Source organism: Falco peregrinus, chromosome 6 (genome assembly GCF_023634155.1).
Source record: "Falco peregrinus isolate bFalPer1 chromosome 6, bFalPer1.pri, whole genome shotgun sequence".
Classification (NCBI taxonomy): domain Eukaryota; kingdom Metazoa; phylum Chordata; class Aves; order Falconiformes; family Falconidae; genus Falco; species Falco peregrinus.
The window spans coordinates 76,734,978-76,757,995 of record NC_073726.1 but is presented as its reverse complement, the minus strand read 5'-3'; the positions used below and the strand labels follow the sequence as shown (position 1 = coordinate 76,757,995).

Genomic DNA, 23,018 nt, shown 5'->3' with positions numbered 1-23,018 from the left:
CCGCTGCAGGATATGTTTCATTTCAGTGTGGGGGATTTTGCCTGGCTCCAGTGTGTGCGTGCTTCCTGATGCCTGTGAAATTTTGTGTAGTTCTATCATCTTGAGCACTGTGGTGCGGGAAATGTAACTAGGCAGCTTCAGAGGGCAGCTAAGTTGAATGTGACCAGTGTGGTTTTGTACTAAATCTTGCAATACCTGAGGTTATTTGTAAAGTCCCAACTCCCAGGGCTCCATGAATTTTCAATATCCTCGGCTTCTTCCACACAGATGTGGAGAAAAGCTTGAAATCAGCAATGGTAACAAATGAAATGTGTGTAAGAAATTCCCTGAGTTTAGTAGTGATTTTCTTTCACTAACTTAAAGTCAGAGCACCTGCTTTCAAGTGGGGGGCCTAACTAATGGCATGTGAGTACCTGAAACTGGAAACAGTGTTTTTGTGTGACCTTGTTGATCTCATTTTAAAGGTAGCTGGGCTTAGATTTCTGATGGGCTTCCTAGTTGTTCCAGATAACTTAAACAGTAGTGTGCTTTGCTAAAATATTCTCAGTCACCTTTTCAATCGGGCTAATATTTTTTTTATTGTTCAGAAAAAATAAATAAAGAGAGAAAACACATAATGTATTGGGAAAGAGGCTATATCAGTTTTGGAAACACTAAGAGCAGATATTTGTACAGTTATGAGTGGTGAAAAATGTTTAAATGCATTACTAAAGTTCCATTCTTCCAAACAAAGAATAATAGCTTTAAGGCTACCTAAAACATTTTTTTTAAATATTCCTTCAATAAAAAAAAAAAAAAAGCAGCAAACTAGCAAACTGCATTGAGTGAAAAAGGTTAATTGCCTATTAGTAGTATTTACTTTGATACCTTGGACAATTTCCAACATAGGTTATTGCCTTTTGCTGCGGTAGACTCAATTTCAGCTGAATACACTGTCTTCTTGCCATCTACCACTTGTTAGGGTGCTAGTCTGTAGACTTCACTCCTATTCGAAATTATAAAAACAGGGCCCAGTGAGTTTGACTCTTTGCAGAGAGCTGAAAAGTCAGGGTTAAGTGGAGAATTTTGTGGAATTCCATCATTCTAAAGTAAGGTTTTACATCAGGCTTGCAGATGTTAAATACAAGTAGGGCAATGTCTGTAATGCTTTTCAGGTTAAAGATAGAATTTAGTAAGTCAAGCTTTACTGTAAAACAGGTTTTATAAGTAATGAACTCATGTAATAAATATTTTGGATTTTAGTATTGCTCTAAGAACAGTAAAGCTGACTATTTCAGTGAATATACGAAGTCCAAGTTTCAAGTAAGATTTTCAAATATCTTTGTAGGTATCCTTATATATCATTGCTGTCATCGTAGCATGTTATGTATAAAAAATATTAGAATACAGAAGAAACAATCCTTGCTTTTAAATGATAAAAGTACTAAATAGCATACAGAAAATTTAGTGGATTTTTTTGTTGTTGGTGGTGAGGAAGTAATACATTTGTGTAAGGCTGTAGGTGATAGCTTGTTATATGTTCTTTTTACTGAGAAAAAGTAACTAACAAAATAGTGACAGAGTTCCATGATGTTATTTCCTGTACAGGTGGTCTGAGATGTAGGTCCTACACCTGCAAAGTTGTAAACTTAAACTGCAAATATGTCAAGGGGCAATTTTTTAAAAGAACCTGTTAAAGAGGATCCAAGTTAAGATTCCTACTTTCTTGAGTAGGTCTTCAGGACTAGTAAAAGATGGATTAGGATTTGATCGTGAAACCATTCAGAGGCAGGCATCTCACTCTTCAGAGAGGGCACTGCTGTGGACCCTGGGCAGCTGCAGGATTTGGGTTAGAGGTGTGCTCAGTCTGTGTTAGCAGTTGCTCCTCTTGCAAAAACAAGGCAAGGTCAGGACCTGGCAGGCAATAAATCTTGTCTGTATTAACTTTTGTAGTTGAACAGGTTTTTCTGCCAGGGAATGTAATGACCAATTACTGTATTCCCCCCGCCCCATGTAATATCTAGGATACAGTGAAACTATTACTTGTAAAGTTCAGTTCTATTGGAACACCTCATTTAAAGCTGTACTGTGCATTAGCTGGTGGAGTTAAATTGCTGGTCCACAGGACTGTTTCATCTGGTCGATTTCCTTTCTGTGGCAGATTAAACTGGTTGCTGTGATTACGCTGCTCTTAATAGAATCATTTTACTTGAGTAGAGCTGGGAGAGCACAGGTTTGAGTTTTCAACCATGGACCTAACGTATATTTGAAGGGAAATACTCTAATAAGGGGTGGGATACAAGCAGAGGAGCGATTTGCACAAGGTCGTTGACAAGTCGTGGAATATAACCAAAGACTCCCAAGTTCTTGGCCAGTGCTCTTTTTATAAATGTTGATCCAGTAGCATGTTTATTGCGAAGTTGCACAAATTGTTTTATATTGGTATATCTCATGATAAGCCTGGGAGTAAGACAGTTGTGACAAAACTAGTTAATTAAAATTTCCATGTGTCAAACTTTTTTAAAAAGTATGTATCTAAAGATGCAGAATGATATTTATTATTAAAAACAAATGTGCTGAGAAGAGTTTTACACTTGCTGGCATTATTGTCATGCTCATACATTGGGTGGAACCTCATTGACACTGGTAAGTATAATTACTGTTCTTTGTAATGGAAGTGCAAGATAAAATCCTTTGTCCTTTCTGCAACCAGATAGCTTAAGCAATAGAAGTCACCACCCAAAGCACATACACTTGGTAAAGCCTAAATAAAAGCTGAGTCATGTTACCCAAGAACCTTCTTAGAAAGAAATTCATAATCGATAAGACAAGCTATACAGGCCTAAGTGAGCAGAAGTGCAGAGAACATAGGACAAAAACTCAGCCACAGCCAGAGGAAACGTGATACGCTGACCCAAGGACAATAAAAACGAGTGTGTGCTATGAGAGTGCTGTTCTCTCTGCAAACTGTAATAAAAGAAACTCCTGCTGTTTGATTTCTCCGGTGTCCAGGAAAACAAGAATTTATAAATTCTTTCTGAATAAATGATAAAGAAAATACCTGACACAATCTCAAACTTTTCTTTATAGTGGAAGCAGCCCTTAAGTCTCCAGAACTGATATCATTACTTATGACCAACAATAACGTGGTATCATGAGACGGATCCAACTTCCAAAATGGAAATTTGTGACTGATGTTCTTGTGGAGCCATGGTACAAGAAACAATCACAGAAAAAACGTGCAGCCTCAAAAAAGACCAGAGAGAATTGATATGATTTCTGGTACAAGAACTGGAAGCCTTGCAGGTAGAATTAAAGCAATAACAAAAATGTTATCTGAAAAAAGAACTGGGTGCATTAGGAGTCAAAGCAAAGAGGTTTCCTAGTGGGTAGTTTGAATGATGATTTGCATGTGAAAGTGAAACCTTTTATGGGCAGCAATTAAAAACTGTCTGGACAAGTTTGGGAAATGAGCAGGCAATGTACCCACTCTCAAACAGCAAGGTGGGTCAATGGGAACGTCAAATATATATGTGCTGTGGTCCTGATCTGTTTTTCCACAAAATGTAGAGCCTCAGCAGAGACTTAGCTTGATCATTAGAAATGATCTTGCAGATCAGTTATTTTACAAATCAGTTATCCAGGTGTGGAAATACAGGTATGAGAAGACAAAGGGGAGTTTAGAATGTGATAAAGTGTGATAAAATTTCTGAACTACTTGGAAAGAATCCCTGTTGGTGCTTAAAATTTCAGACATTTTCATTCTAAATCATCTAAGGAAGAAATACATGGTCAGGACTATGCTGAGGCTTCTGGAGAATAGCTTAACCTTTGGTTGTAGGAGTTAATAGGGCTGTGCTTTCACAGGCATTCACAGATCTGGGAGCAGCAGGGAGACCTTGATGCCTCACCCAAAAGAACTCTTTGGAGGCTAGTTGCAGATACTGCCTTAGGCAGAAGATTAAAGGATTATTCCAAGGAATGGCTGTACTCAAAAAGAGATCACTTTTTCTTTGCTTCTCATAAGATGCAAAACCTTCTGAATCATCCCCTTGAAGAATGTATTGTTCCCTGACTGGACCTCAGAGCAGACAACTCTCAGGAGGACATTTGGGAACATAACTGGCTCTTGCAATCATCTTAAATTGTAGCATCCCCTCAGAGTGGCAAGATCAAGGTTTTCTGGTCATATCAGGCAAGCTTGGAGTTTAGAAATGAGATAGTACATAGGACATTATATTTGGTCAGAAATTGTATCGTGGCTTTGAAACTGCTGAAATTGTGAGGGCTACAAGAGTCACAGTTGATTCGAAAAAAATACAATTTGGTGAAATGTTAAGCAGGATGTGGAAAATGGTGCAGGAAATTGATGTTTGCAAGACAGATAAGAGAGAGGACCTCAGTGCAACAGTATCTTGTGGTGGTATCAGTGGAGCATGTTGCTGAAGAGTTTAGGTTTTTTTCTGCCAGAGAATTGATAGTTATGACTGTCCATTCACATAGTCATGACTGACTTCACAAAATCGCCCGACGCTTGTGAAGTCAGGAACCAAAGGGCACTGGAAATAAAAGAGATTTTGCTGAATGATTTTTGTAGATTTAGAGTCAAGAGTAAGCCATCTATGGATCAGAGGAAAAGTTCAAATTTCGCTACATCTTGGAGGCTGTAGGCTTCCCTAAAAGAAGCACTGTCTCAGCGTGTCCACAGTCTGATGGGTGTGGTAGAAAGGATCATTATGGACTCATACCTTTTACTGCCTTATTTTATAGATGCAAGGAAATTAGAGCACTGTATTCCATTGCCTTTGAGGGACTTAAAACAGGAGTGGATGAGAATATGAATTATACTCCAGAAGTTATTTTGTTTCAATATAAAGCAAATATCCTTTATAATAAGGAAATCTGGGTGATGTGGACTGTGCAGAAGATCAAACACTAGACAGGAAAATCTTGTTTAAGCCTGTTTGGGAACAGGAAGATCTCTTGGACACATTTTTACAGGAAAGCATATGGAGTCCAGGAATTGACTGGATGTGAGCAAGACATAATGAATCAAGGAGAAATGAGTCTCAGTTGCACTTTGTGCCTCCTTTTTGCATGTGATTGAGATACATGTGTTATAATAGTCTAGTCTGTAGTGACAAGTGCGTGGACTAAAGAGACCAAGTTCATGTCAAGACCAGAAAATGAAGATTTCCAGCAGGCTGGGGTGAAAGAAAGCATTTTTTCAGCAGCTGCTTTTCATCTAGTATCTCAGTTTAGCAGAGGTCATAGAAGAACTAGAAGCATTTTTTGTCTTTAGCCTGAAAGGACTGGAAGTATCTTGTCAGCTTTTCTTTCCGATCACTTAATTCCTCTGGGAATACCAAAGATGCTATATTCCAAGACTTGCCTGAGTGGTGAAATGTCTTCAGGTATCTTCAAATACTGTCAGAATGGTCTTTGCACCTTGGCTGTGGGTATCTAGGTTGGTGAATGATGTTACCGTTTGAAGGAGTTTTGGAATTTCTGTGTTCTGGCTGGTTTTGCTCAAGAACAGGATGCTTTTATGTGATGGTAGTTTGAGGGATCAGATCTGAGAGCTTGTTTTTTAAGCTGGACCTTAGATGTCTTTTATGAGTTCTTGGTCCTTCTCCATGTAAAATGGCACTGAATCCTTCTGAGTGAAATCAGGTAGGTTATTTAGTTTAGCTGAAAAGGAGAAGAGGGAGGACTCTTTTCCTATGCATTCAGTGAAGTATGCTGGTAGCTCTTCTCATGTGGTAGCTCTTTCCATGTGGTGTTTGGTCCTGGTCTCTGGTCTCTGCAGCCTGAGGTGGTTCACTGTGGTTCCTCTTTTCCAGCATTTAATGTACTGTGTAGTTGTGGAGGAGCAAGAAGCCCATGTTGTCCTCATTACAGAGCTCTGGAATCCTGAAAGAACAGTTTGTGCTGGCAGTGGTGTGCTTCAGGGTATCTTTTGCACCACTGATGCTGATTTTGCCACAGTACTTGCATTTTGTGTGGTTGGTGGGAGGATGTTGAAGAGAAAATTTGAGCAGTAAGGGGTCCACACAACCCAAACAGTAGATAACAAGTGATTATCTGTTATCACTAAAGAGTCTATCTTGTTACGCACAGTTTCTGCTTCTAGGGTAGTTTGAAAAATTAAGTGATTCTGAGTCTTGGGATGCCAATGAGCTTTGGTTTTCTGTTAGTTTGCAGGAAGAAGATGCTCTGGTCTTTGCCCAGGTTAGGGATTTATCTCAGGAGGCTGGTAACTCCACCACTACCCAGTCTCTAGATTGAAGGTAGGATCTTTCAGGATAGACAGTACATGTGAAGGGACTGAGGATTGCCTGGAAGATGCTGACAGGTTCTTTATGACGGTATTAGATGTAAATTACTTGAAATCCTTTCTGTAAAGGCTGAACTCTCCAAGGAGAGACAATAGACGGGGCTTCAACGGTACCCCAGCTGATTAGTGGCTCACTGTTCTGGAGATGATGGGTTTTCATTTTGGAGGCTGATGTTCCAACCCTAAACAGGCATCTGAGGGGCCAGATGAATTTCTGTGCGTCTGTGTTTCTGATTCATATTAGCCCTAATACAAAAGTAACTGCTTTCACAGGGGTCTTGGCCAGAGGGGATTGCTGAGGGAGCTAGGAAGTCTTATTTCACTTCTGCCACCTCTGCTACCGTGTGTTGAGAGGAGGGGGAAGTGGGATATTTGTGCAATCCCTTGCAGATGGTGAATTGAGCACTTGCTAGTCAAGTGTTTCTGGGCACTGCATTGCCAGAGTAAGTCAGCAGAGAATCTGATCCAAATGCCAGTCGAAAATGTGCTCCATAGCTATGACAAGATCTGTACAAAGTTAGTTGGCAGGAACTTATGTACAATTTTGGTGAGTGTAAGTGCTGTGATACTTTTTTCTAATTTCAGGATGACAAGTTAGATACAAGCTTTTCTTTTGTATAAACACAGAGCTTTATATACAAACAAATAGTTATTTTCGGTGCTTGTTTCCTAGAAAAAAAATTAAACTTGAAAGGTCAAAATAAAAAAAATGTTCTAAAGCCTCTTCAGATTGAAGATTAGAAAAAAGAAACAACAAAGGCTCAAACTCACTTCCAGTCTACATAATTGCTAACACAAAGCTGCAGACCAACCAGATAAACTGCACATTGTGAGGTGCAGGAACGACTTGTACTCCTTTTAAGTTGCCAGAGTAGCAAGCAGCACATACATGCAGCGGAATAAATCCTTGTCTCTGCTTTCCATTTTTCTGAGAACAATTAACCATTTAGGTTAAACCAATATCAGCTTATATCTTAATTGATCACTGGAGAGCAAGTAGCTTCTGATGTCTTATTTAGGGCACTATACTGATGGAAGAAATTACGAGTGAACTGCTGTATCGGAGATTATTGTGCCTTTTGACTTCGTGAATAGTTTTTCAAACCACTGGGGCTGTGGATATGTGTTTACTCTGCAAGCTGTTTTTTATCAGTGGCTGCATATCTCTGTTCACCATCCAAACAGTTTATATGAGTGCTTCTTAGCCCTCTCTAAGCAATATGAGTTCATCTACTTAAACAATTTAGTAGATTATTTGTGCTAACGGAGTTGACTGTTGCTTAGAGACAGTCAGAGTCTGAAAGGTTGTAACATGAAATGAATGAACTAGTGCAATGTTTGCTTTTGTCCCTTCCTGCATTTGGGTCAACTTGGTCCTTTTATTGAATGTTGTGATCCATGAGTCTTGTAACTCAAAAACAGTGTCAGACATCACCTAAACACATGCTGTTCTATTTCCATGTGTCAAATGAGAAAATAATAGAGAGTTCTGCTTTAGAGAAGAACTTGGAGTAAGGCTGGCAGCTCTGATTTCCAATCAGAGAAAAAGCTTGAGAAGAACATGTCTCTTTTAGCAGGATGCCAGACCTTCTGCCACTCAGGCTGAAGCATCTCGATGTCCTCTTAAACGGAAGTGTTAATCAAAATACAGCAGACTACTTGTTTATGAGTGAATGAGATTATCCCAGACAATGTGGGGCTGTTTGACTTGGAGAAAGAACACAAAGCTGCACCACAGAGATAGTCAATTGGCTTTTTGATTATGTAATAAAATCTGGAAAGGTGATAAAAATGGAGCTGATTTTTGGGTGGGGTGCTGTACTATCTTTTCAGATCAGCTTATAGCCAAGTAGTAGTGTTTACTGTGCACAAATGAATAGGGAGTTGTAGCTAAGGCAGTGAGCAGGTTTTTAATCTTAATGTGCCAGGCAGTGGGTTAACTTCTCGTGATAATGTGTCCAAAAGGGTTGTGGAGCGCTAAGGAAAAGGGTAGAATAGTTTTGCTGTGTTGAATATTATTGCGCAATATTAGATTGACTTTAGCAGGGCTTTTTAAATGGGGGTTGTGTACACCAATGAGTTTGTTTAACTTTAAACTAGATGTGAACTTTGGTATGCTTTTCTTGTGTCCAGGTTCCTCTTGCAAAGGCACTGTCCAGTAGCAGGGCAGACTTGCTTCTTCAGTCAAAATCAGTGTGGTAACCGGGGTGGCATGGATATAAACCTCAGGATCTCAGGCTTGCCTGTAATTGCATTTAAGTCCGTACACTGACACACAGAGATGGAATACATGAAGTACCCTGAAAGGTGGAACATATTCTTCCTGGGAAAAGCTGCTAACTAAAATGCATCTCCCCTTATTTATTTATTTATTTATTTATTTATTTATTTATTTTTTCCCATTAAGAAAGTAAAGTAGTCTCAGAGAGCTGACATCTTTGAAAAGGGAAACAGGTGGCTTCCTATTGCATGCCTCCATGGTCCCCACCACACTGGTCGAGAGCTGTTCATGCAGGAGTAAGTGACGATGTCTGTGTGCTCCACCCCCCAGCACGTTCTCACCTTGCTCCAGTTCCTTGCGGTAGCTGCATGGTCTTCTTCAGAACAGGTCCTTTCCTTTCTCCTGTCCCTGCTCATACTGCTTTTCCTCCCGCGCTGCAGCAGGCAGGACCCCTGCCCTGCCATGCCTCGTCCCCCTGAGGCCTGTCAGGGAGCTCTGTCAGGGCGCCGTCCCATCGCTGGCCTTTCTCACCGGTCAGATTTTGCAGCTTCCCCGCCCGCCTGCTGGCTGAGGCCTCTCGAGGGTCGGGCACCTACAGTCATTGAAAACTGCTTGCTGTAGCAGGGCAAGCTAAAAACCCCGGTGGGCTCCTCCGTTGCAGCCGGGGCTGCCGGACCCTCCCTCCGCAGTGCCTCCTGCCAGCCCGCGCGAAGCGGCTGCGGGCCCAGCAGCGTGACGGGACTGGTGGTGAATGGAGAAGGGGAAATGATTTTTTTTCCCCCATATATACAATGAAAGGAAGCAGTGAATAAACTGAGTGAGGTAAAAAAGGTTTCCTGGCACATTACCTTCAACACTTCTTCATCCTGTTTCTCTGCTCCGAGTCCCACTCGGCGGGACCCCCCGGTGAGGAGGTGCTGGGGGGTCATGTCCAGCGCCTGGCCTCCCGACAGCCGGCTTCTGCCCTGGCTGGCAGCTGGGAAGGGGCTGCCGATGCCATGCTGCAGGCTGCGGTGGCGCGAAGCATGGTGGAAGGGCTTCCCTTTCTCAGCTGGTGCAGAGGGGGGCTGTGTGAGAGCCTCGCTTTGTCCTGTCGAGGGGAGGAAAGGCGCCTTTCCCTTTGATTTGGGCAAAAGACGGTCTCATGTATCTTAGAACGCTGGAGCCAGTGTAGAGCAGCGCTGTTTTGTTGCTAACGTATAGCAATAGGAATAATAAAGCGTCCAGAAGTTAAGTAAAAGCCAAGGTGGGAGGGTGGAGAGGAAACACTTGGAGATGTCTGCAGTGCTTCCTGTTTGTCTCTGAAAATTATGAGTCAGATCCCTCACAAACAAAAGAGAGGGGTTTGAAAAATTGCGAGTTTTTAAAAACAGTGATCATGCAGGGATTTGCTCTCTTGGTCTTCTGGGTTTTGAGCTTTCAGAGCTGGAGGCCATTTTTCACGTTTCTCTGGGCAGCGGTGACAGCAAGGAACACATGCTCTTTTCCTTTTCAATGAAAGTAGAGGGTTTTTTAATATATATTCATACAGCATCAGGAAGTAGACCAAGAGAAAATATACCAAAAATCACAAATTTGCCACAAAATGTGTGATAGCATCACAGTTCTAGAGTTGGTTGCTTTGACTTGAAAAACTTTTGCAGCACAAGTTAGTTGTAACCCTCAAGCTGGTTTGCCTTTGCTGTATGAGATACATAGTTTAGCACAGGAGGGAGAAGGTGCATTGTATGTGCCTCGATTGTGTTTGAGAATAACAGTGCTTTCCACTCACTGATCCAGGAGGAAGAACCATGCTTCTTTTTTCCAGGTAAAATGTAGTTTGCATCTTTAAACCCCATGGATTTTATGGGATTTTAATGTGAGTGTTAATAAGTGTGTGTGCAGCAGTAATGCACTTGAAAGGAAAAATGAAGTGGAAGTGGATGCCATTCTTCCACTCACCGTATCGCTGAAGTACAGGCTTTTCTAGAAGTGATTTGTTTCCCTGCCAGTTAATTCCCAGTAAGTGTATGTAAGTGATAAAGGACTACAGTTCTCTAAATAAAAAGTGATTATTTGCAGGTGTTTTCCATCTGTTACGGTGTCAGGATAAAGCGTACAAGGAGACCTGGAAGCGTTTCCTTCAGCTGAAAAGAATGCTGCAGAACTGGAGGGCCTTAACATAAAAGGCCAAACTTTTTTCTTTGTAACAGAATTTGTTGTTAAGACACACCTTAGTAGGTGATATAACATTTGGACAACTGACAGCACAGCCTGTCATTGCTTTTTGGTGTTCACTGGTCTTTACTCTGATATTTATGTGGTGATACAAATCCCATTCTGCCCCAGCACAGCATAAGTACTGAGAGTGCCGGTGGAAGCACTAGGTCAAGAGAATTAAAAGAATTTTCTGCTACATCTGTATTAAGAAACAAACACGTACTCTTGTGTTCTGGCATGGTGAGATGCAATAGTCTGTACCAGCAAACTGCTAAGAGTGTTTCCCGGTGTGATTTTGGCACTAAGGCCGTCCCTGGACCTTGTGCAGGGATGGAGCTGGAGGGTTCCTGGAAGCTCCTCGGGGTGTATGCAGCCACCCTGGCTTGAACACTGAGGTCTGCTGAGGTAGATGTGGGTTTTTCTGTTCTGCTTGGCTTCAGATACTGGGAGCATTCTTCGGCATTGTGAGTTGTGAGTATAGCCGCTCTTGCTGTTGTGAGTATAGCCTCACTCCATTAAAACCAAAGGGGATGTCAGCCTGCTTGGTAGTCAGTTTGGGAAAGGTGGTCTGAAACAGTTTTGAGATTCGAACTGCTTATTACAGCATTTTCCCATTTTAAAATACTGGTTATGAAAGATACACTCAAGTAGCACAGCAATGCATTTGCTCTCTTTCTACCTTTACCTTCATGGCTGTAGACCTGCACAGAAGCTACTATTTTGCCATCTTGCTTACGGCTACTGTTTCTTGACTCTCCTGATTCCCAGCTCCTTTCCCTGTGGAAGGAGCATTCCCAAGCATTTCCTCTTCAGGTTGCTGCTTAGTGCTGGTACGAGTAACTCTTCAGCGAGCATGTACAGGTTGGGTGTAGGTGTGGCAAAAAGCTCCGAGAGCTGCTCCCAGCGACTGGGAAGAAGCTCTGAGAGAATCTGGAGCAGCTCCCAGAATGATCTCTCCCAGTAGGAAACTGGCTCTGCTCAGTTTAAAAACAAGTAAATAAGAGCCACTGTAATTTTTCAGCTGGTTTTTGTTTGGAAAGTGTTTTTTAACTTGCTGCAGAAGAAACAGAAAAGCAAAGAGAATATGCAAAAATACCTAGCCCAGCTGCAAAATTCATAAACATTTACCATTGCGAAAGGAAAATAAATAAAATAAAATCCTTTGTTGAGAGAACAGGGACACGTGTTGAAGTCCTCTCTTATCCTTTCCTAACTGTGCATAATTCTCATTACCGTCCGTGAGAGCTGGACACATATCAAAGGGTGAGCAGACCTCAGTTCAGTGAATTCCTGCAAACAGCGTCATTGTCCCTGGAGGCAGAATGCTGAAATGCTGAAACCAGCAACAGGATTTTGGGAGCTGAACTACATGTTGGGTACAAGCTTGATGGTTGGTTACACTGTTGACTGAGAGCTGTCTCCTTTTATCTGAAAGCAAAACCAGGCAGCACTGTACTTCCAGAGCACTGCCTCGGCAAGAAAGTGGTTGGGGAGTGTTAATGTTAATGTAAAGGTTTGTCCCTGGTGCCAGCATACGGCATGCCATGTGGAAGGGCGCTGTGCCTGGTAGGGGCCCAGGTTGTGTTGCATGGTTGTGGTGACACAATAATGCTGGCAGGCCTGGAAGACAGCTGTGGGGCAACTAAAGGAAGGTACACTAAAGAAAGAATATAAAAAACACTGGGTCAGATGCATTGTTGCTGTAGAAGAGTGCTGCTTGACTAACTTCCGTGGAATTCCGTATGTTCACACTAGCTCAGGACTTGTCACCATTTGAAGGCCTCTGAAATGAGATGGGTGCTTTCTTTGGTATCCTGACATGTAACAAAGGTGGTAGAGTATTTTGATATCTACATTATCTGAAAAAGGGGACTTTTTTTAACTTTAGCAAAAGGTCAGGTATGATTTGCCATTGCTGTGTGAAATAAACACTACACAATGTGTAAAACGTCAGCATTTTGATTAAGAAAGATTTTCCATGCACAATATTACATAGTGTGACATCAACTGGTCAGCTGAATTACTACTGTTTATGTTACAAGATGGAAAAATAACTTGCTTTGATTTCCAGGATCTAGATTCCAAGTTGTGTTTGCAGGACTGATAATTTGTGTATGTATGTGTTTATATATATGTTATTATCCCAGAAATTGTTGAGGTTCATTAGAGACCTTACAGTATCATGAGGCTGGTTTGTCTACTTAAACAACAGAATTTTTACATTATGCTATTTCAGGCAAATGTAAATTTCCTAATTCTCTCCTTTTGCTTATGCTTCCTTTATACAACAAGTGTTGCTGTTTCAATGTGTAGGTGTGAACGTCTTCATTACCATTTTTGATGTTGACGTCACTTTTTGATCACAGGACAGATATTGGCATTTCTCAACAGTATTTTACTGGGTAAACCTTTCTCTTTGTTTTCATTAAATGGCGTTAACAGTGGAAAGTTCAGCCTTTCTGATTCCTTTCATTAGCATGCAGTTCTTCAAAACAGTCCTTTCAAGAGGACATTCACAAATATGTCCAATGTAGCTATAGACAAAGGACAAAGCTGTGCAAAAAGCACAAATTCTGGTGAAAGCTAGAAGTAGAATTCTGCTGCTGGCTTTGCTGTCTCCGGCTGAATAGGTAACCCCTCAATGACTTCTGCGTGTCCACTGGTCTCAAAACCAGTAATGCTGTTAATAGGACCTCATTTCTGAAGTCACTATGTACCATAGAAATTTAAGCTACTTCGTCTGATAGGGGCTGAATAGTCAACTACATGCGTAAAATTCATGTAAAGATACAGGCTTGCATAGTCCTGAAAATCCCATTTTTAGTTAACAGTGGTCACGGTGTCAGTGTTTCTAATGTATGTTACATCAGCGTACCTAGTAATTCTACTTCATCCATGCTTTTTTTACATTGGGAGAGCTTAGGAGCAGGCCTATTATGGGTAATTGTAAGGTGTAGGCAAGTAGAGTTACATACTACATTTTGATTTTCTGTTTTTATTTCTAAGCATCGTGTTTATTTGGGCAAAACCCTAGACTATTATTACCCTATTTGCATTCAATGTGTAGCTAGTTGGAGTAAGGATTAAGTAGGAGAGCCGCAGAAGTGAGATTGTACTTAAAATCTTTGATGATGAACACCTCAGATGCTCCTAAAATAAATGAAGGATTTTCAAGGATAAATCATGGATGTTTGTGGTATGTGGCCTCTGCCCTGAAGAACATGAATATAAAGCCTCAGATGAATACTGTATGTGGGATGATATTTCAAATAGACTGTTGAACAGCTGATGAGCAGATGATGATGTGTGTGGATTTTAATGTATGATAACATGCTCAAAGAACTACAGTATTAGAATACATTTGTTCACTTCTGCTACGTTCCACTTTTCAAAGTCTTGCTTGAAATGAATAAATTTCCAGTTTTAACAATTGTAATAATTAATACAGCTTTCTTTACCTTCTTCACCTTGTGTACCATTAACTAAAATGACCCTTCACAACTGTCTTTGTGAGCAATTGTTGAGTGAGCTTAATTGAAACTGAAGGGAGATTTTCCTGGTTTTGTTTCACTGCACCTCAGTGGCTGTAATCTTTTGAGACAAACTGCATCAGCATAAAAATCCTCATCCTCAAATATATACTGTGGGTTATGCTGGCTGTCTTTAAGCAGAAGACTTTGCAGACTTGGAGATGCGTATTCTTTGTAGATACATTAACATAACATTTTAATCTTTGTTGTTTGAAACCTGGCAGTGAGTGTGCACCTCCAAGAGTGCAGTGTTATTATCAGTCTTGTTTTGCTGATGAGTGCACAGAGGGAAGGTGGATAGGGGCAGGAGGAATATCTTAAGCAGGTCCACCTGGGTTTCTCATCTGTGTCTTAGCCAGAGAAAAATTGCCAGGCATTGCGGTTGAATTAGGAGGAAAACCTTGCAGGATGTTAGTACCTCCATCCTGAGATGGTTGGGGGTCTCACTTAATGTGTTTGGGCAAAGCATAGGCATCTCAAAGTTACACATGTAGCCAGTAGACAAAGGAGAGAGGAAGGCTGTGTCCAGAAGATGTTTCATCCTCCTGTTTCACACATTTGCCCTCGAGTAGGTTGTTATTGCCCTCTGGAGGTGCCTGTCTCAGTCCTGGCTGAAAAAGGATCTCAGATGATAGATTTGAGCTAGATACCTTATGCTCTACAGAGCTGAACTGAGGCTACCAGAATGGCACGTGCCACTGCATCTCCAGGTGAACTTGATTTGGCAGTGGTGAGCTTGCTGGTGGTGGCAGTGGTGGGCTCCCTTCTTTTGAAGAGTCTCCAGTATAGCCATGCATTTGGTGCTGACTTGTGCTTCTTACTTAAACACTTCACCCCATCCCGTGCACTTTTGGGAAGGTAGGGTCATTGGGGTGGAATCTTGGCCTCAGAGACATCAGTGGAAATCTTGTCATTAAGTTTAGAGAGCACCAAGATTTCACCCAAGAGAGAAAATGTTAGTAATGGAAAAATTATTCAATCTCCCAAGTGATGCATATTGTTAGCGGGTCTGTGTTCTGCAAGCCACTACTGTTTTCAGAAAGCTTTCCTAATACTCATTTTATCCTTTCCATGTGTTAGCTTTAAAAGAATGTCTTAATACAAATTTCGTCCAAAAGAGTATGTTTTCATGTGCAAGATTTTCTTCTATCAAATGCCTTTAAGCTATCACAACATACTTGTATGGTAGAGTTTTACTTTTCATCTTTTCAAAAAAAAAAAACCAACCCCGAACCCAAACCCCCCCAAAAAAGCCAGCCACCAAAGAAAGGAAGAAAATCAGACATTTCCTTGGTTTTATGGGAATGTAATTTGTTTTTCAAAGGTACTGAGACATGCTGAAGCCAAAACAAGCCTGGGAGCAGAACACCACCGTTTCGGAGAAGCGTAGCAGGACTTTGTGTGACTGGGGAATGAGCTGGGTGGGGAGGGCTGGCACACCTCCTCCCACTGCCACCTCCCAAGCCCCCTTTTGACGGTGGAAAATAGGTGTGTTTGGCGCCACTGGAAAGTGACTTAATGTATGTTGTATTGACGTGAGGATCTTGAAATACTGTGACTGTTACTTACTTGGCAAAAATTAGTATGCCCAAGCTAAGCTCAGTACCATTTCATTTGTGCATAAATGACTTACCTATTATGCAGGCCAGGAAAACTGCAAAACTGAGACTAAAATCTAAGAAGCATGTTTTCTCCCCTCCACTGTAATCTCCAAATAACACTTTATTATATTGTACTAATTCATTTCAACTCTATTATAATTTGCACCATGATTTAAATGTAAATGTAACTACAGAAAGGGATAAGCAAATTCTACTGAACAGGTTTCTGAAGCTAAAATCATGACTGAATATAATGCACTACAAAAGAATAACAAAGTGACATTCAGGATTTATAGCTGAATTACTTAATTGAACAGGAAAAACTTCTTTTTTTTTTTTTTTTTCCCCTCCGACATGCCAGCCTGCAGGTATGGTTACAGGAATATATGGATGTACTATCAGATAAGGAAAAAAAACTTGAGGGCTGATTCTTAATGCAATTGTTAGTGCAAATGTGGAGCTGCCTACTTCCATGCTGTTGTTTTGTTTCCCAGTATATGCTTGATATCTTGCTTTCTGCCCTCTGTCTCCATGGCATTTGATGATATGATTCAAAGTGACCTACACAAGCATTTTTCAGCATGGTGAGAATAGCTGAGTGTTCGTGATCTGTGTAGCTCAGATAAAATGCACCCACATTCATGTTTGAAATTGAGGATGGTTTATGGTGAAATTTGTCTGCTGTTTAAGACACTGTGAGAAGATTGGAATATTTTAGATGCATAGAAATATTTTTTTCCCCAGAGTAGAGGTATTAATTCAATCGCTTCTTTCAACCTGCGTTGTTTTGTGTTTGTAGCAATTAAAAATTGTTCTGAAAGGAAAGAATAATGTTGCTAAAGTTTGAGGCACGCAGGAGTCAGACTTTCTAGTCTCCTGTGCTCCTGCACCTCATTGGCATGTAGTGCAGTTCTTATTTATGTATCATGTATTGCAATCCTCCCATTTATCAAAAAGGATTTTTAATGTGGAACCTTCCTAAATGGTACAGAAACTTAATAGCCCTTGCTGTAAGTGCAAGGAGGGGTCTTTTTATTTTCTGTGCAAGCTGGGGTTAATGTAGGAGAGAGACCACAGATGTGAAAAGATGATGATGAAAAATTTGGCCTTGGAAAGGAAAGAGACAGGAAAAAGGACAAATTTCATACAGTGGAGCTAAGTCATAAAGCTGTAAATCATTTGAATCAGGCCTGGTAGTCTAAAAGGAGTATGAACTCACATTTTGGGAAGGGTGAGGTATGATGACTGTAGACTTTTGGCAGGAGACTGCTTGAAGCAAGCAAGAAGTGGGCTGACCTAAATGCCTGATAAGAGGCTCAATGAAATGAAAAATGGGTGGACTTGGAGAAGAACTGGGTGGACCTGATTGTTTTGGCACTTAGGTATTTGATGCTTGATTTCCAGGGCAGCAAAATTTTAATAACCTATTGTTTGTTACTGGTTGGCTTCTTAGTGATATGACTAGTACCTCTCTTCCCGAGTGGTTACTGTGTGCTGGGATGTGTGGAGCGTGGGAGAGGCTTTGTAGGTGAGAGCCGTCATTAGGAAGGGAAGAAGCATGTTGGGTGGAAAGTGCTCTGGAGGAGTGTTTCTGATAAGGACGTTGTGTGTGTGAAGGGACGTCTGAGGAGCAAAGGGAGGGAGGCTTTAAGGGCTGGTCCTTTGCTCAAAGGGCTGGTTCTTTGCTCGTAAAGGAGCATTGAGGTTATGTGTCTTTGGAATGTAACCTCAGCTTGATTTGTGAGCTGATGTTGAACAAAGATACTGCTTGGCTCCACTGGCAATTAAAATGTCCAGCTCTTCTTGCTGATGTCTGTTGTCAACATTGTCCCCTCTTCTGCTGCTGTCAGGCCTTAAGCTGCTCAGAAAATCTATGCAATGATGATGCCGTTAAGAGGGTAAAAGCTGAGCAACTGAGTATCTTAAAGACATTGTCTCTAGCTTAGTTTATTCAGCTTTTTGAGGAGTAAAATACTCTACATATGTGTAAAGAGTACCAAGCTGACTTCTGCTCACCCCTGCGCATTATGGTAGTTAGACATCAGTAGCTGGGTCTTGCATTTTTTAACAAGTCACTCACACACATGTATGTCTAGTTTTGTATATGAGAGTCTGTTTCATGTGTGTTTTTTCTGGTCTGTTTAGGTATTGTTTTGCTGAATAGTATTTGCTATGAAAAGCTGAATTCTGTTGGTAGGAAGAGACAAAAGACATTTCAGGTTGATTTTTTTTTTTAATTGAGGGCAAAAGGCTAGTATAAATGAGTATTATGTGTCTGCTTTCTTGGACAATCTAAAAAGCATCTTATATTATGAAAGAGCCCTAAAATTCATGAAACCCTTCATCATTCCTTTCCTGTTTTTTTCTTAAATTGTTTTTTGTTCTTCCAGAATGCAACTGTATCTCAGTAGTAAATTTAAGATAACTCATTGTTGTGAACAGTTTTTCTAGGATTATAGCTATACAACTATTCCTTGACCCTTGCGCTACATCTGCGAGTTCCTAGAAACCTTTGGTGTGTTTACTTTTAGCCTGTGTTAGGTAATCAGAGGAATTTGTAGGACATGAATACTCATCCAGCATATATGATTCATACCTGTAAACCTAGGTACCAGTAGTCTTTTCTGCCAACATACCTGCCTTATCATTTAACACTGCTATCTCTTAGTCTTGCTCCGCCCATCACTGCATCCTTCCTCCTGTTTCCCCAAATCCGCATCAAGTCCCCAGTGGTGCTTCGCAGACTCATTCTGTTTTTTCTTTCAGTGAAAGTCCCTATGAAGTCTGCTTTTCTACCCTGTAGAAAGAGTTAGTGGGAATTGCTGCAAGTTATTGTTTCCCCGCTTCTGCCCAGTGCCCAGGGAGCAGAGCAATATTGGAAGCTGTATGGGAAGTTTGAAGTTGTTTATATTAGGCAACTTCTGAATACAAATGATTGGGAGAAGTTGATCCTGTCCTTTTGTTGCTGAAACAACAAAAATGAGAGGCGCTATGTTTGAAACTGCTTGTAAATACTTTTACACAGGTACCACTTTGTACATGGAATTAATTGCTGCAAGATGTTACTGACTTGAATACTGATACCCATGTTTGGCTTTGCATGTGGTGAGAAAGGACAGATTTAACCCCACCAAATGATTGGGGAAAATCAAAGGAGAGGAAGATAGGTGCAGGACTCTGTACAAGTTTGTGCTTTGACCACTTCACATGATATGGTGCACTATCCTGGCTAATGCTAACAGAAGAGTTGAAAGCTGCCTTTGCTTTTTTGCCCTGCCTCTGCTGAGAAGAACACCTTAACTCCTAGGCATTGCTTTAGATAGATTCAATTCTTGTTTAATGTGGCTTTGTGCACTGTAGTGTGAGATCTTAATGGCTTAAATACCTGCTGGTCTTTGAGGCTGGCTACATGTGGAGGCACGGTGAGGAACTGCCCTTGCTTCCCCTGCAGCAAGTGGAAAAACTTTCACTGGCTTCACTGACAAGCAACCCCATGAACGTTGTTGCATTCAGACCCTAATTCTGCAATTACTGAATACAAAGGGGTATGCATAAAGTCCAGGGCTGTAATTATAATTTTGACTTTTCTGGTGATTTATTCTTAGGCACCAGTGAACTACTACAACTTAATTACTGAGGCAGTGCAACAATTACTTGGAGGCATTGTGCATAAACCAGATAGTTATTGGGTTCAGGGAGGAGCTTGTACAAATAAAATTCATATCATACATGTGCAGAGAACTCCTTTGTCATTTATATGCTACCAACATATGAAAAACTGAAGTGCAGTCGTGTCGTACCTGCCAGGTACTGAATGACAACGGAGGGCACAAAGCAGTATTGTCTGCAGTCCACCTGAAGAATTAAACCTTTGAAGTTTACCAAAGCTTTTTGGATCGTACAGTGGCTTGAATGTTGGCATAATAATTTAGATCAGTTTTTAAACAGCTTGAAAATTTAATGGTATAATATAGTAAATTCTGCCTTTATCAGAAAAGTCTTGCCTGGTGCACTTTGGCCTCCTATGCAAACCAGCAAGCGAGTGATCTTAAAACACACTGTACTGTGGTCTGACAGAAGCTGCAGGTGCCCGGGACCTTTTGTAGTCAAGCCCGTTGTTTGGTTTCACACATCTCAAACCGATTGTTTGCAGGTTACAAAGGTTGTGAATTACTGAGGGTTTAATGCAGCCACCTAGCAGGCTTCAGTAACAAACCAACAGCTGCCTTTTGGCTCCGTATAAAAAGTGGGATTTGAATAATTTGAATTGTGTATCAGAAGAAGTTGTCTGTGTTTGAAGAGCCTCTTCTGTTCCAGCCTACAGAACAGGCTGAAGTCTTGCATCCGTGTGCAGCTCAGCTCTCGCTACAGTACCGTAACAAGCACCTCTACAGTAACAAGTAACTGCTGAACTCTTTGAAGGATATACTGCTGGAATACAGGATGAACGTCATTACATAGAAATTTTGGGGATTCAGTTGGTGGAAGACTGTTATATCGACAGAGTAATGTTTTATTCAGATTTTTGTCTGAAGGTGTCAAAAGCTGAGGCACTGAGCAAGGGCTCAGGAGATGATGTTTCTGGTCTGCCACGCTGCTGTCCTGCCTACAGGTCAATCTTCTGTGCTGTCATTTCATGTCTATAGGATGGGAGTAGCAGGGATTCCTTTCTCCTTTGTCTTGCCTGATGTCTTGGGTTCCTAATGATCGTAGAACTCATTTATGGTCCTTATCTTTGTGCCTTTAGAGAATGCTTAAATGAAAGTGATTGATATTGTTTAATGTCTATTTTCTGAATCTTGGATGTCTAACATGTTCGAACACGGCAGCTAACTGACTCAGAGTGTGCAAGATCTTCTTTGCTTTTCTCGGCACCAACACCTTGTTTTCTATATGGCTTTTGGTACAGTGCTGTGGCTCCATGAAGAAAGTTTTGCAGTTCATCCACAGTTATAGTTGTCATGAGAGTGCACAAGTTGTCACTAAGGAACACAAGATGTTCCTTATGAATTACGCTGAGTTTCCAATGTACTGTCCTCCGTCCTGACAGTGCTTAAGGGTCAAACCTTATGGGTTCATTCAGAAAGCCTTTGAGGGATTTTGTTGAGGGGGGAGTACTTCTTGACATTAAAGTCCTTTGAAAAACAATCTGTTAAGCTCGTCCTTTCCAGCCCTGTTTCTTCTGGGACTCCAGGGTTTAGGTGCTGTTTATAGGAAGCTTAGGCCCATTACATCTTAGGCAGAGGACATCCTGCAGGGCTGACTCTTCCTAAGTCCTGCTGTTAAACCTCTCTTTGTTCTTGTTAAGCCTGGCCTAACCTAGACTGTGAAAAACACAACTCCATAAGCCCATGGCAGGTCCCCTGCCTGCTTCTGGAACTGTTACTCCTTCCTCACTGACATTTCACGTTTGCATCCAAGTATGTTATAAGATCTGAGCTGCTGACTTCCAAAATTCTTTATTGTTTTCATTTCTGTTTCTGGGAGCTGCAACCACAGTGGGCAGCTTGTCAGCAGTCAGCTTGCTAGAGGTAGAAAATTCATGGGCATGCTGGGGCACGGGTCTTGCTGTGCTTGTGGGTAGATGCAAAGCCTTCACCAACTTCAGTGAAAACGGAATGCATGTACTGTGTATTTGGCTGAACCCAAATTGTGCTTTTTCTGGCAACCTCCCACAGAAGATGCTGCTAAGAGTGTTGTGAAGTGGCAGGACAGTGGTGTGTCCTTAAACATGATTTTCCTGAATAATTGTTTGAAACAGGCAGACTATTTACAGGATAGCTTCCTGAAAGGAAGCTGAATTTATGTTTAGGAGGTTCTGTGATAAGATTAACAATTTATATTTTTGAATTTGATTGCTTATTTAACTTCTAAAATACTGTGAGAAATATGTTTGATTCGCTATTTAGATCTTCTGGTGTGGATTAAACGAAATGCTTATTCATTTCAGCGAAGGAAAATGTGGTCCTATGAGTTTTGATCGGAGCTGAATCTTAATTCCACATACCTCCTCAGAGGAAAGATTGGAAATGGTGAAGAATAGCGGAATGTTTAAAGAATAAAACCCAAGATGCTTTACTGAATTCCAGATTCAAATTCTAGACAAAACAGTGTTATGAAACAACAAGTCACTGGAGAAACCACCCTGCATGTCCTGATAAGTGTCAGCAGATCCACATATATATACTCGTGTACCCACGTGAAGGCTGCTTGCTGTGCATCCCCTTAGAAGTCCCTGGTGGGGTGCAGCAATCTGCAGGCATGGGACAGCTTGCAAGTGTAGGGCCAAGCTAACCCATAATGCTTTAAATATCCTTTCTTGTAGCAAATGCAAGTGTACCTTCCCAACATTTTTCTTCGAGGTCTTTTTCCAGGGCTCATTTAAGTCGCTCAGAGACTGTTGATTTTGATGATTATGCTCTAGGGTAACAGCTGAGAAAATCTGACAGCTGCAGAAAAACAAACTATTTCTGATTCAGGTTTAATGGGCTTTAATGAGAGAAAACAAGAATTTTACATGTAACATCAATGTACACGGTGTAACAAAGGGACTTTAACTGAAACAGTCTATAATTTAGTGCAATAGAAGAAATCCTCTTTCTTGAAGGAAAATGTGGAGTTTTCTTGGTTATGCTTAGTAACTGAATAATGGCGTTTCTAAGGTATTTTTCAAATTAAATTGGAGAAATGTGTAAGCTTCTTTATCTGTGGCGTGACAGGTATGTCTCTGCATTTATATGCAGTGATGTTAAATGCATATTTTAGTAAGTGTAATAACTTTTGTTTTTATAGGTTAGTGGATGACCGGTGTGTGGTTCAGCCAGAGGCAGGTGACCTTGCTAATCCTCCAAAGAAGTTCAGAGGTCAGTAACTGGGAATAATGTTTTTTTAATGACCAGTTGAGGCATTTTCTAACTCCTTGGACACTTTGCATTACCAGACACCTAACTTCCCAGATACCTTCATGGTTTATGAACACATTGCCAAAGTTTCAAACTGGAATGTGAATAACAGATTTTGAGAACTAAATACCAAATCAGCAAAGGCATGTGGGGTAGGTAGAAAACGTGGGGAAAGAGACCAATTTTCTTGTAGTCCAAGAGTTGGTTGCTCTGTTCCGTACACTAAATGCTGATCCCCTGCTATGTGAC

The 23,018-nt window shown here is 41.1% G+C and overlaps 1 protein-coding gene across 4 annotated transcripts in view; it reads left to right on the top strand.

The window, feature by feature from the left end:
- Positions 1–23,018, top strand: part of ITPR2 (inositol 1,4,5-trisphosphate receptor type 2) — a 268,298-nt gene that overhangs the window by 9,741 nt on the left and 235,539 nt on the right. For 2 of the 4 annotated variants that reach the window (XM_055809374.1, XM_055809373.1), the window contains exon 2: positions 22,660–22,730. The exons of 1 other annotated variant lie outside the window; for it this stretch is intronic. In XM_055809374.1, the coding sequence (XP_055665349.1) occupies positions 22,660–22,730 (71 nt within the window). Of the gene's footprint in view, positions 1–3,266; positions 3,286–22,659; positions 22,731–23,018 lie in introns of those variants that run through there. One more of the 4 variants, XM_055809375.1, reaches the window with a different exon arrangement.